Source organism: Xiphias gladius, chromosome 18, assembly GCF_016859285.1.
Source record: "Xiphias gladius isolate SHS-SW01 ecotype Sanya breed wild chromosome 18, ASM1685928v1, whole genome shotgun sequence".
Taxonomy (NCBI): Eukaryota; Metazoa; Chordata; class Actinopteri; order Istiophoriformes; family Xiphiidae; genus Xiphias; species Xiphias gladius.
The window spans coordinates 19,197,266-19,216,103 of record NC_053417.1 but is presented as its reverse complement, the minus strand read 5'-3'; the positions used below and the strand labels follow the sequence as shown (position 1 = coordinate 19,216,103).

At 38.5% G+C, this 18,838-nt stretch overlaps 2 protein-coding genes across 5 annotated transcripts; one reads left to right on the top strand and one right to left on the bottom strand.

Moving 5' to 3' along the window:
* Nucleotides 1-3,531: 3,531 nt before the first annotated feature.
* csf1b (colony stimulating factor 1b (macrophage)) lies at nt 3,532-9,825 on the top strand. Of its 4 annotated transcripts, none has more exons than XM_040151842.1 (9): nt 3,532-3,748; nt 5,440-5,559; nt 5,646-5,708; nt 5,837-6,007; nt 6,182-6,380; nt 6,472-6,608; nt 8,879-8,922; nt 9,020-9,054; nt 9,227-9,825. In XM_040151842.1, the coding sequence occupies exons 1-8, from the start codon at nt 3,707-3,709 to the stop codon at nt 9,051-9,053; spliced, it is 810 nt and encodes a 269-aa protein (XP_040007776.1). In that variant the 5' UTR covers nt 3,532-3,706; the 3' UTR covers nt 9,054; nt 9,227-9,825. The 4 variants fall into 4 exon arrangements, with proteins under 4 accessions (XP_040007776.1, XP_040007775.1, XP_040007779.1 ...); XM_040151841.1 differs by having other exon boundaries at nt 9,017-9,054; XM_040151844.1 differs by having other exon boundaries at nt 3,719-3,752; nt 9,017-9,054.
* A 2,043-nt stretch (nt 9,826-11,868) lies between these two features.
* On the bottom strand, nt 11,869-15,554 carry fmodb (fibromodulin b). The gene is made up of 3 exons (XM_040151840.1): nt 15,542-15,554; nt 14,437-15,330; nt 11,869-12,103 (listed from the first exon to the last, which is right to left on the bottom strand). The coding sequence occupies exons 2-3, from the start codon at nt 15,323-15,325 to the stop codon at nt 11,952-11,954; spliced, it is 1,041 nt and encodes a 346-aa protein (XP_040007774.1). The 5' UTR covers nt 15,326-15,330; nt 15,542-15,554; the 3' UTR covers nt 11,869-11,951.
* Nucleotides 15,555-18,838: the final 3,284 nt, after the last annotated feature.

Below are 18,838 nucleotides of genomic sequence, written 5' to 3'. Positions count from 1 at the left end.
TGGGCACTGACCTTTAAATGCAAATGTTCGTGGCAGAAGGGGCATTGGAGAGTATTTTCTAATTTAGTACTGACCTTTTCCATTTTTAACCATGAGCTGCAAAATTCTTCTCCCACAATTTGGTTGATTTTCTAGTGCAGGTATATAGTCTGAAATTATATATAGTCTGATAGGCTTACATGTTCTACGTTTATGTTATCAGTATTATACAAGTCAACTTTTCAAACATGCACACCCAAAAAGGGAGAGAACCCAAAACCAAACAATAAAAAAACAAACACACACACACACACACACACACACACACACACACACACACACACACACACACACACACACACACACACACACACACACACACACACACACAGAGTCACTATTAAGATTTCCCCATCATTTAATGCACCTCAGAACACACCCATGGGGAGAATTTGAACGGGGGGTTTCCTTTTTCTATCTATTTGCCTTATCTGTGAGAGGGGCTTTATGGGTTTGAAAGGAGCTGTCATAGAATTCTCTACTTTGATCCAATCCAATTGGGAATCATATTCTGCCCAATGCCTAGCTAACTTGGCCATTTCAAAAGACAGATTATATGCTTCCACATTTTGGAGTGCCAAACTGCCCCTTTCCCTAGGAGTACACAGCTTGTTGATCTTTGTTTCTTTGTCAAACTTGTTTGTCTCAAGGAAGTATTTGAAATCCTCCTCTAATAAATTGGTAAACACATGATCCTGTAATAAAGACACATTCAACCTCCTTCTACTTTTTTTTTCATTATGGCTCCTCCTTATTTACAGAGTATTTATTGCTCACAAGAACCTTAACTCCATTCATCTTGGACTCCACACATATTACTCTGCTTTCATTGTCTTTATGTTGCTTCAACAAGAAAATGTTTTTTATGTGCGAGTATTGCCACCCAACACTTTTTACTACAGTAAGAACTATTAAATATCTGTGAGTCAACCAAATGGGTCTACAACAGAGGCCACATCTGCTTGTTGGAAGTTAAGGTATGACAAGCATTTTTTCCTTTACACAAAGCTCTGCGATCCATTTATGTTCCTGCTAATGAACATTATAAAGTTAACCATCCCCTAATATACTCTAAAATGTGAGAGAATTAGCCCAGATGTTAAAAATATAAAAATGGCTAACTCACTTATTAGTAAACCTTTAGGATGCTGTCTGACTGACAAACCAAGGAAAAATAGTACATGGGCAGAACACTCTGCACAAACCATAACACTGATTTCAAAAAAACAATAATAACAACAAGTATAGGTAGATAAAGAAAAAAGTATATGTATAAGCTACAGATCTATAAATCCCTTAGCCCCTTCCCTCTTGCTGTCCTTCAATAACGTGCTCCTTCTTCTGACTCGGTCCGTGAGTTGTGTTCAATGACCAACCCTCAGAACCTTTGTCTTTGTTCAAAAACTCCAATGCTTTACGGTGATCAAATCAAATTTCATTTGTTTTTCCTTCCAAGTGAGGCAAAGCTCTGCTGGATATTCCAGGGTGAAGCGTATGTCCAGGGCATGAAACTTCTTCCTCACCTCCATAAACTTCTTCTTCTTCTCTGCCCATTCTCTTGTCGTATCTGGGAAGAAAGAGAGTTTGCAGCCTCCCCACACCCCATCCTATCCGCTTCTGTATTTTCTCCTCGTGGCTACCAGCACTCTCTCCCACTTCAAGTAGCTCAAGTAGCAGAGGCCTCAGAGGGCAGTTTTCATCAGGCATTCATCAGTAGTCTGCTAACCTGGCCAATTTCTTCAATGGCTTTTCCCTGAGAAGCTTGCATGGCAGACAAAACTCTTGTTTCACCCTTCTTGTTCCCCTCCACTGGGGTGGCTGTGGATTCTGCTTGTTTGGCATGCTGCGATTCACTTGTCATGCAAACGTAATTCCAGTCTTGGAGGGGCTCGCTGTCGACACCCAGCTGTAATTTCAACAGTGTAAAGAATATTCTATCTATGGAATTTCTATGGAATCTGGATATCCCTTTGCAAGCTTTGGTTCAGGTGGCCATGTTCTTCAGTAGTCCTACATGACTCCGGCACTGTAGTCTTTGGCCAATGTTACTAAAAAAAGAGGAAATTGTGAATTTATTTGGGACTATTTTCAGCAGAGAAGTAATACAAATTTGATGTTATAATGAGTAACAGTGTGGTGTTTGTGGGACTGACTCAGAAGAATAAGATATATCAGGCTTTGGATACACAATGCTTGTTAGAAAGGACGTAATTATTGTTGGTTTTGGTGTTTAAAAATAGTTACAAATATGAGTCCTCCACTCTAACTTTTAGTACAGACGTTGCAGAATTATCACCCAAATTTGCTAATTAAAAGTTAAGTGCTGCTTATGCAGAATGGCCCCTTCCAGTGTTATAATATGAAACAGCTTTTTTTGGTTAAATTTCAGTTTAAGGTAATTCAGTTTACTTTCTACTAAATTCATGACCTTCACATATATGTAGGTAATTTGTATTGTATTGTATATATTAGGCATTTGTATACATATGTGAATGTCTTTGTGTACATAAAACATCTTTTGTAATAATTGTGTGTTTTGATGTGAAAAAAAAAAAAAATAAATAAATATATATAAAGTTTTCCTCTCTGGTACTTCAAGAATTGTGTAAATACCCAGTTATTTCAATGCTAAACAACAAAAACAGTACGTTCCACAGTATGACACCATAAATGATTCAGATACATGAATTTATGATGTTAAGTGTTCACAATACAAAGTGCAAGAAGTCACTTCCTGTGTTAATAGATCCCAGGCCAAATGTTTTGTTTCCTCTCTGATGAAGTCCGTTAATATGTTATGAGCAGAATTCCCCATCAAAAATAGCTCATAAAGGAGTTTATCTGAATGTCTATTTGTGTATTTCCCTCTCTCTTGGGTTAAGTCAGGTCTTGCAAATAGAAGTACATACTCACCCAATAAACCCAGTTTTCTTTTGATGTAACATGACATTGATTAAAAAAAAGTGAAAAGTTCTGTATTCCTCGAGCAGCATGCTTCTAACAACCTCTGCAGTGCCCCGCAGTGATTTTCAGATCTTCTAAAGCGTTGAATGCATTTTATTTGTCTGGCTCAGTTTCACTGAGGTAGCTCCACTTGAACACAGCATTTATTCTCCTGAGGAAAACGAGGAGGCAAGGCCCGTGATCTAAATTGTTATTCTGAGGGTTCATATGTGGAACAGTGATTTAAATGCATGTTGCTTTCAAGGGATAGACTTTCAAGAACAAGTACAGATTTAACCAGCACCATGTTAAAGCTCCCATAAGCTCTTTTTGTCCAATTTTTCATTTTAAATGATTTATGAGGACTCTTGTCACACTTGTTGAACAAAAACCTATTATCCAGTCAATTAACAGCCCAAAAAAAAAAAAAGTTATACACATCTGCAGAGACCGGGATGCCGTATCTTGTCAAACAGACGAGAGGGGAGGTCTTTAAAAAGGGCCGTCTGTCAGCTGAGACAGTTAGTCTTGGTTTGAACTCACTCTGTGCTAGAGGAGCACATCAGGCAATGCTTTGAAGAACAGCACCACATGACGAAGTGTCAAATTTACTTAACAGCAAATTCCTTTCTGTGGAGTGGAACTGAATATATGAAAAGGATCTCTTTGCTTCAATGTGTGTGACAGAGGAGTCTGGTGTTTTCCATTGTCAAACACATACCAGATGACAATCCTTGTGTCAACCCTGATTCAGAGCAAAACTAAGGTAGGTGAGAACTTTTCTATAATCATTGCAGTAAAAACTCCAACAATACACTCAGTACAAAGCAAGAAAAGAACAGGGCATGCAAGTGTTACTCTGAGTATGAAGTTTGATACTTGATTGTGCGGTTTGCTGACCTACATAGATGTCATGGATGGCATGGAGAAAACAAATCATGTGATAGGTGACATTTCCATCATGTGTTCCTGCATTTGCCACATACCAGTAACATCAATAGTTTCATTAGATTACATTAATTTGATTATGTGTCATTATCAGTCATTAAGTGGGTTCCCAGTAAGGCTTGGCGGCTGGCATGATAGTCTTTCAGTTCACACGTAGCATCTTGTTTTACTTTCAGAATCACTTTTTTACCTTCTCTGTTTCAAATGTCACTTTTTCAAGATTATTGTTTTTAATTTGCTTTGATAGCTGGTTAAAATCGTGATGGCACAATGTTTTTTCCTTTCCTTTGGATCCCAGAAATTGATCTGCATTTGCAGCATACTGAGCAACTTAGAGTCATGGTAAATCATGACATATAATCTACAAGATCTGCATGAAGTTTATGTTACATGTTTTGAAACCCTAAATGAGTTAAACTGTACAGCTCAACATTATATGAGGAACAGATGAAAAGAATACTTCTGTTCTCTGGTAGCTTTCAAAGAATTGTCATTTGCGCTTTAATGCACTTCAGAAGTCGACCAAGCAACAAATAAATCACGTTTTACTGTTTCAGTTCAGTGTTTCGCTGGCATTTGTCCTGACCATTTTTTGCGAAAGCCGCATCAAACTCACTGGTCAAGTGAGTCAAGGGCATGATTAGATCAGAATACATTCAAGTGCAGACATATTGCCCGCAGCGTGAGAAACATATGCTTGTCCCCATGTTTTAATCCTGTGTAGAAGGATTGTGTCCATCTGGAGCCCATTTTATTGTTACAGTTGCCAAAAGGTGCTTGATAGCAGACAGCACTGGCTACAGGAGGAGCCTGTGCATGCTGCTCTAACTGGCCAAGCTTCCATGGTAGAGGGCACTATTTGAGAATAACTGGGACCAATCTAACACCCGGCTGGGTTCCTCTTAGGTCACGCAGCGTTAAACATCGTTCACTGGTAGTATCGCAGCAAAGAGTTGTACATGCTGTACATGTTGCCCAAACTCAACTCAATTCCCAATACTTCGCCAGGACTCGGGTCGAGAAGCAGAAATAATGTGCAGTAGTAGAAATAAGGTATTGTTTTTACCCTAACTGAACAGCATTGTCCATGAACCACTAGATGTTCGATGGGAGGGTAAAAGTTGCTCAGATGCCTACTGTTATACTGTTATGGCACAAATTAGGAGGAAATTCCATTTAAGTTTTTTTTAAAACTTGGTTTTCCTTGTAAAATAATTTACAAGAAAGCTCTCTTATTAAGGAAAGATTATCAGAATTTGGGAGGGATCACTGAATCAGAGTGAGACTGCTATGTGAAGTGCACTCATATTGAAATGGTCTAGGTCAGGATGCCACATTGGCTCTGAGTTGGTGGTTGAGAGTATTCTTCACTTTGCTATTTTAGGATGCATAATCTATTTGAGTAATGTCTACTTGAATTGTACTTTACAGCTGAATAAATGTGTGCCAGACCCTTCTTGAAGAGTTTAGGGATGTGAAGGTAATTAAGATGATGAATGGTTGTGTCAGTTGCAGGTAAAGTGTCTGTGTGTGCTTATGTTCCTGAGCTTCCCTTTGAATATGGCTTTGGTCCCTGGTCCATGCAGACACTCCATCACTAGGGAGCACCTGCTTACAGTCAGGCATCTGGTAGGTGTTGAAACAGCATTAAAAACAGCTGTTAAAACAGAAGCAGAAAAGTCAATCACACCACCAAACATTTTTTGTTTCTGCAGATGGACAACCAGTTGAGAAGTGGGTGCTCGATAACCTACACATTCATAGAACGGAGAAGTTTGGTAATGTAATATTTGTTTATTGTTGCTGATTCTTTCAGAAACCTTTGAATCAAACCTTCCATTAACTGTATCGTGCTTTCATGCACCTTCCATGTACCTCATGTGCCTTACACTCTGATTTCCCACAGAGCAAATGTTGCTTTGTAAAAGCTGCTTTACCCTGGATCCTTGAGCTCCTCACCACCCACTTCAAATATAGCCGGGGTTCAGTCAATGATGACTATGTTCAGTCCCTGAGAGCGCTCATCCTCAACATCTATTCTCAGAAATGTGTGCCACAGCTGAATGAAGAGGTCGAGGTGAGTGTGTGTTTCTGAGTGGTGTACTAGTAGCCTATTTCTCAGGGGTGAAGGTTTACATTTTCTATCATTTAAAACATGACAAAGAAATAATGTGAGGAAGTGCCCAGCACAAGGAGATCAATCTGCAATACTTGAAAATATTTAAGGTATGTTTCTGGGAATCTGCTGCAGGATAAGCCAGAGAGTTTTGAGACGCTCTACAGTGGGTCTCCTTCAGAGGCGCTACAGAGGGCTTCAGAGGTGCTGTCTGTTTACTGGGAGCTGGTAACGACCAGCGATGCACCAGTGGACTGGAGTTGCCAGCACGAATACACAGAAACCTTTAGCTCTACTACAGAGCTATCCAGAGAGTCATCCACATATTTTACAGGTGGGAATCTCAATCTTCTAGAAAGACCTGTAATGAATTATGCAGATGTGTGGAGCTATTGCAATCACAGATTTCCTGTTCTCTTCTACAGACAGTTATGGTAGGAATTCGGTGAAGGCTTCTCAGAGAAGACCAGTCAGAGACCTGTACAAGCTTGGCTTCATCATAGCTTCCATCTGCGGAGGACTGCTGTTCATACTTACTCTCTACTGTCTCATCACACAAAAGGTACCGGCGCTTCTGTTTTGGCAATAAAGGTTCCCAAGGCAATAAAGTACGTGCAGAAGTACCAGCCCTCCACATTTGTCCTTATTCATTAAGCTTTAGCTATGACCTTAACATTATTTAAGATTAAACAACTCTAATTTATTTTAATGAATACTGCTGCAACCATGCTTTAATGACAAAAGGTTTGATATGAGCTAAAGAACCCCATTAAATAAAGGCGCTGAAACAGTGAGAGCTGCAGAGTATTCCTGGTAAAAACATACGTAAATTAGAAAGGAATAATATGCTAACAGTACAGTCTTTGATGAAAAGGGAAAAAAAGCAGAAACATTATTTTTTTGAATTACAACCCGACCTTGGTTTAGTTATATTAGGTCTCTATACAGGCTGTGGCATGCTTCCTTAACATGTTATCTGTGAGGAAACCAAACGTGGTCACATAGGAACCAGCTCCTTTCTGGCGGATGAGAGTTAATAAGCGGCTATGGCTGTGTTTAGTGTTCACTTTATCAAGTTCGATAGGCTACATTTTATCCTTTAATCCACGTGGAGAAATTTATGTTCTGTATCTGACCTAGATGCAGTATATAGTTAGGAGTATTGGGTTGTCTTGTTAAGAGCTGATTGATTGAGCTTTAAATACCAAGACCAGACATCTTGACAAAGCAGGTGGGAATGATGTCTCGTTCAGGAAATATTAATTTTTTTATGTCTTTGTTAAGATGATTGCATGCAGTGATATAATACACGCGGCACAGTAGGACGGATGCTGTATGGCTGGCAGTGAATGCAAGAACACAGATAGAGAGTAACCACATTAAAGGCTTGATGAGGTGGATAATTCTCCACTTGCAGAATGATTATACTAGCCGGCTGGCCACGTTTTCTATGACCCTGCTCACTCTATTTCCTGCCTCTCCTGCTAATGCCATAGTGTGTGGGTACATGGTACCCCACCAACTGCCTCTCAAAGCCTAAGTTCTAAGGACTAAACCCATTCTGACTTTAATTAACATCATCTCTGTGCTCAGTGACAATTTGCGACTACAGAGGGATGGAGAGGGCTTATAATGCTGTGTGAGGAAATGGACAACACTGGAAATCACACGTTATTAGGGGCAGGTGCATGTCTGTGAATATACTGTTTAAAAATTACAGAATCAGCATATCGTGTCAGTTGCTGTATTTGGTCTGTCACCATGAATTGCCATGCCACATTAAATTATATATAGTGGTGTTTATATATGCGCAATAATTTTTTAATTGTCGTCAGCTGAATTAACAATGAATTGCAGTATGCAGCTGGTCTATTACCTTTTCTGAGTATATTTGCAAGAGTGTAATCCTGCACAGTCAAATAAAGGAGTCCATGTTGTTGATTTTAGTGTCCCATGCAAAGGCAGATGGTCAAACATTTTCTAGGCTGTGTTGTAATATATAGATATTTACAAGCTGAATGCTATGAGACTTAAAAATAACGTGACCGTAAACTGCCTCTGACAAAGGCAGGCTCTTTTTTGCGCACCTTTTGCGCAATACTGGAATATTAATACAAAAACGTTATTGGAGTCAGGCCTATAACTACATTAGAGTCCAAGCAGGATCCACACATATGGCTCTTTGTAGTCTCCAGAGCCTCTTTCAAAAGACCTGGAGTTCCCATCACTACAGCCCAGTTTCCCTGCAGTGAGAATCATTGTGTCAAAGTATAAAACTGAAAAGACTTAAAAAGATCCCGTGACCCATCTTGGGTCACAACCCAACATTTGAGAATCAATATCTAGCTTTGCTTTGTCTACAGGGATGAGAAAGAAATGACATAAACATCACATTTCCAAAAACTTGAAAATGTATCTTTTGACCAGGAAACACTCACCCACTGTATATTTGAAGGGTGGCTGTAAAAAGTTTGCAGTTTACTCGTTCAAGGAGAATGGAGGCTGTGGTGCAGCTTGGGCTCACCGCAGTGAAGTTTTAACAGAGGGTGAAAAAAATGGATCGACCATAGAGACTTTTCTATTGCTTGCAGCATTACCTTCTACTGGCCAGTCCTTTTATATGCCCAGTATCTTCCAGTACTGTCACATTTTTCCCAAATTGGTCTCAATTGTTGCACACAACCCTGTCAGTCGCCTGCCTCCTGCTCTTTCATCAGTCAGAACTGTAGCATAGTTTTCAAGTGTTTTAGTTACATCAGAATTTAATAAAATGAGGTGTTTCTGTTACTTTGTCACTCACACTGTAGTTACTCACACTATGTGTCCTAACAGAAAGCTCACGACCCTCACAGATCAAGATCTTACACAAACTCAAGGTAAGAACATGCTGTCCTATAAAAATTAAAATGACTGGTCTTTCCAAGTTTATTGGAGTCATCCTAATGCATCCCTTTTTCTTTTGGATTAAAGCAGAAACCTGCAGGACACAGAGCTGGAGCCACAATAATGTGAGTATCCTTCTAACCTACATCAAAGGGCTATGGTCATTAAACAGCTGGAGCCAGCACAGATTAAATATCTTAAACTAACACCTGTGTCAGCCTCAGTGTAAAGTATGCACTGCACCTACAGTATGTCTTTGTATTCTTTGTATTTTCAGTTTTTTTCTTCTCTCCTCAGGTGGTAAAGAGCACGTCACTGCGGCAGCAGACAGAACACTTGTGAGGCTGTATATTTTTCCATCACGAACATATCAGTATAGTGTATGTAATGTATCACGCTCTCCTATTTAATCTGAAGCTTCATTTTGACTGAAAGCAAAGATGTACCTTATCTGGATAATGTGCTGTGTATATTACGGTTATGTGCTATCTTTTGCAGATATCTTTTCAACTTCACTAAAAAAAAGTTTTATTTTTACACTAGTTATGAATGTTGAATAATGTGTCTCCAATTTCTGCGGCTTAACTGTTTGTAATGTTGTTTGCCAAACATTTCACAAGTTATTTATTAGTTTCACTCTATTCAATTACCGTATTGATAATAAAAGTTAACCATCAATACCATATCCAAAATATATTGCTCTCAAGCTGTCCAGCTACCAGTGCATTCATACATGAGCACAATATAATCACATCTAAAGAGGTAATGGCCTCATTGAAAGATTTAAGCCACTTGATAGCCTATATACTGTTTGAATTAACATTTTATGAGGAGTCAAAAATGCTTTTATCCTTGCCAAAATGGTCTTTCCCTCTGCTTTGGAAAGTGGTTTAGTTCCATTCATTATCAGCCTACACTGCTGATCAATACACAGTCTTCATGGAGACTATTTTTGAAAGTTATGAGCTAAAATTTGTAAATCCAGTTTTATTGAAAACAGGATGAATAGTTTCAACATGAACTCTGGAGAATATTCTGTTATTGGTCAAACAGACTAAGCTCTTGTTACTGGCAGAGAGGTGGAGAAAAGATCTTGATAGATGCACACCAGTCGCTGCTGCAGTTTCATAAGTAATGTCTTCACCGCACAGGGAATGACAGGATTTGTTGGGAATAATGTGCTACTACAGTTAAAGTTACAACAGCTACTAGAGTACTCATATGCATGCATGACTTTAATTATTATTGCATGGCAATAAGTAACAGTATAATGATGACAGAGAATATGGGCTAAGTGCATGCGTATTCCTTAATGCTGTCATGACTTTCAATCCTCATGGTTAGCCCGGCCTAATGTTTTATAATAATACATTTCATAATGTCAGGTTAAACATTCCCCACAAAGTGAAACATGTGTCTGTGTCACGCAGATGGCCACATCAGTAAATCTTGTCAAAAGATTCCCACATGTGATCATTTACATGTGTGCTCGCCTCTACTTTGTTTTTGTAGAATCTGTGTAGGAAGCAGAAGAGGGAAGAAAATCAAAGCCCTACCCCACAGCCTCTGCAGAACCATGTGAAGCCTGCAATATAACATGATCTATAACACAATTAATTTCACAGGCTACTGCTTATCAGTGTGCAGACCACTTTTGCAATGGCAGTAATCCATTTTTCATCCCAAGACACTCCTCCATTACCAAACAAGGAAAGTATTTCTATAATTCGATTATGTGCCTACAGAGGATTAATCTCAGCTGTGGGCGATGAAAAGGTAAATTGTGTTCAACAATTAATGTGTGGGAACTCCCTAATACCAGTTAGAATTATTGTCAAGAGGGCTGCCACCTGTTTCTCTCTCATAACCTCTCTGCCCCTTTTATCTTCAAATAAGAGGAAACCGAACATGTTGTTCTTGCTAAAAATATATCGCTGTAATATCAACATAATAATATAATACAATTTAATAGTATCACCGTGAATGCTTAGGGAAGCAAATAACACTGGAAACTGTTTTTTTTTTACCCTCAAATGTAATAATAGGTACAAAAGGATGGATTCCTAGATAAAAGATTAACGTTACACAAAAATGTATAATTTATAGCTTTCTGGCTTGGTGGATACAAACTTAGTCATGTCAATTCAAAGGTTAAAAATATTGATATTAGTTTACTGACTTAATCTGTCTGTCAAGGACACACTGCTATGAGATATACAGTACAAAACACAGTGGCTCAGAAATCCCAACCTAAACAAATTTTTTAAGTTACTGAAACACAGTTACTAAAAAAAAACCCCAAAAATAAAACATTAAATAACAGATAATACAGTAAAACCAGTCTTGAAACCAACATATGACTATCTTTGAATAATTCAGAGGCTCATTTGAAGAAGGAATGCATATTTTTCATCAGTTAAAGAAACAAACACTCTTTAAAGTAAAATTATTCTAAAGATGTAACAACAAACAGTAAACTCAATATCATTAATCGTGAGCCAAATAATAAGTGAGCCAAATAATAATAATGAAATTTGTCACTGCTCAACCTACTGTTATATCACCTTGTGCCACATGGCGGAGGCAAAGATCCAAACTGAATCTCACACTGATTAGGTTATACCATGCCAGACATTACACAAGCAGAACTTGTAGTCATCAGCTACAACTTAATACTTTCTGTATTATTTTTGCCAGAATACTGGAACTGATAATCTAATTAGGTTGTTGAAAGGATCTTGTTCATTGCTCTCGGTCATCCACATGCCTTTCATCTAGATACATGTTTATACAACTGTGGTATTTCCTGTTAACTAATAAGGGAACAGTTTGATCATTTGGAATAATAATCATAGCTCTCATAACAGTTTAAAAAAACATTATGTCATACATTATATGTATGCTTTGATAGAGAGGACAGTGAATGATATAATGTAAATATAGTGACAATGAGTGGGGGTGTCACAGAAGGAGCAACACCCTGATTGAGTTATGACACACCAGTGGGAGAGATCAGGAAGCGCTACACATCAATAAAGGCAACACGCCGCAAACAGTAAGCAGCTTCAGCAGGAATGTCTCTGGCGCTGATCTCATTGGCATCCAGACGCAGCATTCTCAGGTTGGAGAAGTTTGTCATGTCGATTGTGCTGCAGAAACTACTTAGGGAGAACTCTGAAAGACACAAGAAGAGAGAAATAAAGGTAGGCTATGTGTTGTCTCACAGTCTGTCATTCTTTTGAGTCATGTTAAGTAGCATGCATTCACATCACATGTGTAATCAAACAAAGCCAACTTTAATAAAATTGAATACTGCTGTATATTCCTCCTGGGACTTTTAAGTATGTCTGTGCTAAAAGGCAAGATTTGGCTCACATATTTCTATATTACAGCTATTCTGGAAGCCACGGAGTAACACCATCCAATCAATAGAAAAATGTCTCCCCTTGTTTAATTACACTCAGTCAAACTTTTTCTGTAGTTTTTATTTTCATAAAGTTTATTTTATAATATACACTTTACTGCATATATTTTTATTGTGTTTCTTCATTGTGAACTTTTTTTATTTGTATTGTGTATGAGCTTCCACTGGGGAAAGTGTTTATGGAAAACCCCTACTTCAGAGGAAAGGGCGACATTTCAAAGTCTGATACAATTTGAAAATCCTGCCTTTGCTGTAATCTAATGGTTGAAATTTTTCAACTTTGCTTCAAGCTCAGCCAAGACACTGACACAAGACACAAATCCAACTTTAAGAAATGGAGACAACAGAAAAAATAGTAAGTTTTAGAAATTTGATCTACTAAATCTGGTTTGAAGCCGGAGGATGTTCCAAATACAGTTAAATGATGTTGTTAAAACAAGGCAGCTGGAAAGAGTATGGGTGAACTGTTATATGTCTGAACTTCACTCTAGTTCAAAATAGTATTTATATATATAAACACTACTTCCTTTGTCCCTTAAATTTATTCTGCGACTTCATTTACCAAATCCAGTGGGTCGTTTTGGGAGGGTCAAACGTGCACAACAGTTTAAACTTTTAACCCATATTTCTGCCATTTAAGATTTGTAAGATTTGTATGTTGTTAATTGCTCAGTGAGCAGCATAGTGTGTCCCACTTAGTCAATAAACCTACAGTACTAAGTGATAATAACTTAGCCCCAGGTAGTTAGGGAAAATCATGGCATACCTCCCATCATAATCAAAGGGACATCTCATCATATTTCCATTTATGCAGATGATGTTCTATTGTATATCTTGGACTCCATAAGTTTGGCTCCTTATCTGGTCAGAAAATAAAATGGTCAAAATCAATACTTATGCCACTATATAAGACAAGTATAAACCATAATCTAAGGTTACTAGAGTAACATACTAATGCACTCTTGTCTAGGTCCACACCTTTCTTTTTTCCGTGGTCTAAACAAGGCATTCATGTGGTAGGCGACATTTTTAATGATAAAGGTCTTCACTCTTTCCAAGATTTGAAGGAGTGCTAGTCTCTTCCAGGATTTTCATGTTTTTCTTTTTATCTTCAGCTCCACACAGCTTTTAAAAAGTATTGAGTACCTTGGGATACACTCTTAGCCCAACACCCTTAGTAGCTCAAATAACTACCAGGCCTAAACTGGTAGCCTCGGTTTATAAAAAAAAAACTTTCTTCTTGTGACACTAAACCACTTCCAGTAAAAAAATAAATTGGGAAAAAGATTTTCAGTCTATCACCATTGATTGGAATTAGCCATCAGTCTGGAACACTATTTTCTCCTCACCTAAAAATCTTGCTCATCAGATAATTTTGCTAACTTTTATGTACTGTTTGATACACATTTCTATAATCCCCACTGACATATTTTAAAAGGTATTGTTATCCAATTTTTGCCCTCCGAAGTCTTCTTCTCATTTTTTGGTTCTCTGTATTTCTAAAACCTTGTGTATGGTCATGGATACTGTATGTGTCTCTACAAGGCTAAAGGCCAAGAGGTTATTCTGAAACTGACTGTATTGGTATTAGAGCTAAGGGTGGGTGGCTGGTGGTGTTGGAGTGGGTGTGGATGAGGGGCGCAATTGGAAAAATTTTGTCCACCTGTTTGTAATTCTTATTGGCTGGCTTGACTATGGTCCATTCATATTTACATGAATGTTTATCTTTATTCGTGTTTGTTATTAGCCTAGATTGGTTGTTGTCTCTTCTCCTGTTCCCAGGGTGGAGCTTCCTATGTGCTTGGTCTACAATTTTGTTCTGCAATACCTCAATCACAAAAAAAAAACCTTTACACAGGTTAAGACCGGTTTCACTGTAAAAAGATTTTGGCTTTCAAAATATTTGATATTATTTTTGATTGTTAAAAATAAGAGTTAAAAACACTACAGTTATTACAGTTATTACAGTTATTAGCGGTATAGTGTATTTCCAATGGGTTTTGGCTCACAACTACTTTTAGATGTCATAGCGTCAAATATCTAAACAGAGTATGTAAAAAAAGTAACAGAGATGTGTCCCTACCTTTGATTTTATTGGCTTGCAAATAAAGGTTCTCCAGGTTTCTACTGACCACAGGGATCTTCTCCAGTTTATTAAAGGACAGGTCAAGCTCAACCAGTGTGCTGATGTTGAAGACACTAGATGGAAGTCCTTTATCTGTCAGCTTGTTATGAGCCAAACGAACAAACTGCAGCTTGGGATACGTGGTGAAAAACCCCACTGGCACATTCTCTATGTTATTAAACTCCAGATAGAGCTGCTGCAGGCTCTCAGGGAGGTTGACAGGAATTTTTCTCAGCTTGTTTTTCCTCATATCCAGCATGGTCAGGGACTTCAGTCCCTTGAACACACCTCCAACATCCTCTATGACATTTTCCTGGAGCTGAAGGGTACTGAGGTTGGCCATCATCTCGAATGAGTTGGGGAGGATTTTTGAGATCTTATTGTGACCAAGCCGTAGGTCTCTGATAGACTTGGGCAAGTTAGGAGGCACACGGGTAAGCTCATTGTGATCCAAGAAAAGCCGGTCCAGGTTCTTGAGCTTGATGAAGATGTTCTTGCCAATCTTGTCTGAGTTGAGCTGGTTGTGAAACAACACAACCCAGACCAAGTTGGTAGCATTGTCAAACACGCCGTCCTGGATGCCTGTGATCTGGTTACGCTGCAGGTAGACATACTTCATATGTGAGGGGACGTAGGGAACATGCTGAAGGTTGCGGTTGTGACAGTACATAGCTGTGGGGAAGGCTGAGGGGCAGTCGCACTCCAGGGGGCAGTCCACGTCTTCGGCCTGCAAGCCGGCGTGCCGCCGCCGCCCTCGCAGAATGGAAAGCCATTGGATCTGACTGTAAGGCTGGCCGATGCTCAGATCCACTAGTCCCATTAGGAGGATGAGCTCCACTGTCCGCATGATCACTAATGGAAAACCCAAGGAAGAAAAATGTAATTTAAAGTCAATATGATGACAAATTTAGGATATTTCCTGATTACCCAATCCCAAAACTGTAATCACTGATAATATGAAATATTTTGCAACTAACACTGTAGTACACTGATCTAGCAATTTAAGACAGATATATTCTCTTTGCTCCACTTTTTAAAAATAAAGTAGGTACAGTATACCTACCGGTTGGTTGATCAAAGACGTTGCCTCCTTCCTTGCTCACGTCACCTGTGTCTTGCTTAGACTGAGCGGAATATGTAGTTGGCAAAGAGTAAAAATACCCCCCTCTCCCTCCATCTGCAGCCCCAGCCCCAGCCACCCGGTCTCATTAGAGCACATACATTTTTCCACGTAGAACCTATGCTAGAACATATCACCTCCAGCCATGTCAATATCAATCCCATCTGTGAACTGGTATAGACATCTGCTTTTTAACAACCTTGTTTTCCCTTACTGTGTCATGCCTTGTCATTAGCACAGCCAGCACAGCCACTCCAAGTCTGGGTCGCTGTTTACTGTTGTGGTGTGGAGGTTATGGAGCTAGTGAGGGGTTATGGTATAGAAAATTTAACGAAACAGACTAGACGCTGTAATTAGTGTGGTGTTACTTTCCAAATAAAACAATGCAGCTTAGTTTTAGTTTAAAATGTAACAATTAAATCGCAGTGTGCTTTCGTCTATTCTATACTGTATTTTTCAACATGTACTAACTATGACAAACCCTGTTATTTGTTCACAGTCACTCTCCTTAAACATTGTTTCTTTGCTTTCTCTGTTCCTGCCTGCTCCAGGTACTCACTACTTTTGTAGGTACTACTACTACTTTTGTCAATTACAGTGTTCAAACTGTGGAGAAAGTTAACATATGTTTGTGCTGGCGCCTGCAGACAGAAGAGAGCCATTATCATCCTGCAGCATCCTGCAGACTGTCTTCAGAATGGGCCCTGCCATTCATGCCCTCCACTGGGGCAGGAAAACTGGAGGCAGAGTTTAAGGGATAAACACGATTTGCCCAGTCTGCTGCCCCTCTTTGAAAAAGTGCAAAAGAATGTGCTTATTTGAAAATTGATTTTGTACTGCGATCAGTAGGCCTTAATCACCAAACAGCTACATCCCATTTGAGAGGAGAGGGAACCTGAGGACAAACAGATTAGAGACTCTTTTTTTCACAAGAGACTAGGCATATTTATAGTCATATCACATTCTTTGGCCATAAAGACACACTTTAGTCTGAAACTAAAAACCAAATATTTAACTGCCAATAGTCTTTTTTTCGAAGTGATTTTATTCTATGATTAAGAAGCTATGCCTATCACTGTGTTATAACTGTGCTGCCAACATTAATTGTAAAAGGAAATGCTTCCCCACCAATTTTTCCAATGTAGCAGTAATCAGTGGGAGAAATTACAAAGTTTCTAGCAAATCAATTTTGATGTTGAATTTATCATTGAATTATGAACAGATAATGTCCAAATCTCCCCATAATCCACTCAATACGAAAGAAATTTAGATTTTGTATCTGGCAAGACAACTTTGCTTTTCTGTGTGTGTGTCTCGAAAGGAAAGTCCACATTAAAATGGGATGCAAAAGCTGAAAGTATTATCTTGAAATTGGAACATCATGTTTAATTCAAAACATAGTATGTGGGCGTTATTTATTCATGGATCCAAGTACAGCCTGAAAAGTCTGTATAGTTACAGTTATAGGACAGCACACAATTAAACATTGAGCCTGAAGCCGTTCTGCTGTTGTGAGCTGTACCATAAGGTAAAGTTTAAACCATTCACTTTCGGGCATGGGAATTCTTTAAAAATGAGATGAGAGAGTGGTGATATTTATTTATGTGCATGCATTCAATCTAAAGGGTTAGGGTTATTAGACTACACTTGTGTTTAATGTGTTTACTAACTTAAACGCCACATTTAAACATACATAGTTTTTTAGACTGAGGAAGGTTTTGGCCATACCATGGCTCTACTGTACATATTTCTTAACAAACTGCTGTGATGGAGTGCCATGACCACCCACAGATCATCATTTGTCTTAAGTTTATGGTACAATACCTCTAAATTCATGCATGCATGCTAACATTTTTAACTTTTTTTTTTAAAGATACCTGATGTTTAGCCTTTAGCCAATGTTTCCTGCGTTAAAAAGGTTGCAGATTTCCACCCAATCTTCAGGTCTCACTTTGAAGCTTCACTGTGAGCTTCCCACTATTACTTCAAGACTTTTTAGTTTTTTTTTCTTTAATTTTGTAGCTTAGATGATGATAAATTATTTTACCCTCCACATGTGATTGTAATCTTTAGTTGAAAAATGTCATGGACATTACAAGAAACATTACTGTGCCCTGATTATTGTTACATAGCTGCAACTAGAAACATGTTGGCCTGTTAGCTCATTTCAGCACAACACGATATGCAATGTGGTGTTTTCCTGAAACCTCACTACAGTTTATAAGCTCAAAAACAAATATGATTGGTGAAAGGAGACCTTTGTGACAATAGCCAGTGGAGCTTATGGCAAACTCTACAGCTTTTATCTTTTATACCCCATTCATTCAAAATATCCTTTATTAGAAATAACTGAGTGGGTAGTCATTTATTGGACTTTGGACGCTAACCATGAATGGCTAACTGATCAAACAACACAAAACCACAGAGAATATCAAGAGATTTAATCCAGCATAACAGACAGACAGAATAATAGTGCTGTGCGACATTTTCCAATGCACTTCTTTAAAATACTCCCTTGATCTAAAAGTTAACAGCCATTCACTTTTCTTTCCTTGACTTTCACACAACAGCCTTCATTTACTACTTTCGTATTCCTGCTGTGGAGAAATATAATGCTATAGAAACATGAAGAGGCACAGTTTTGTTTTGTTTTAGACAAAACACCCTTAAGGCAAAAAGTCTGTTTAAATGGTTTTCAACACTGAGAACAGACTAGCAGTCCAAAAAACAGCCTGAAATTAATCTATGAGTTGCCAACAAAGTCAGATGTCATACTAAGTATTAAAACATTTGTGCACCAGTGGTCTAAATAGTTAAGTGAGCAGAACATGAACTGATTTCCAAAAGGCATAAAGCTAAAGTGGAATCATTCTTCTCAGATTTTTAAGCAAGATTAGTGTATTGATTTGTTTTGTACAAGTTTACAGTAAAAAAAGGGAAAGGAGCACCATGCAAAAGTTTGTCCAATAATCAGCAGCCATGGGCTCCTCGAAGCAGCTGCCTAGCATTTCCGGAAATAAAAATTATTGATGCCCACAGACCAGGAGAAGGCTATAAGTAGCCAGCTAAGCGTTTTCAGGTAACCATTTCTTTAGTTCGTGATGCAATTAAGAAATGGCAGTTAACAGGAACGGTGGGGTTCAAGTTGAGGTTTGGAAGACCAGGAGAACTTTCCAAGAGAACTGCTTGTAGGATTTCTTGATAGGCGAAAGACCTTCAGGAAGATTTAGCAGACTCTGG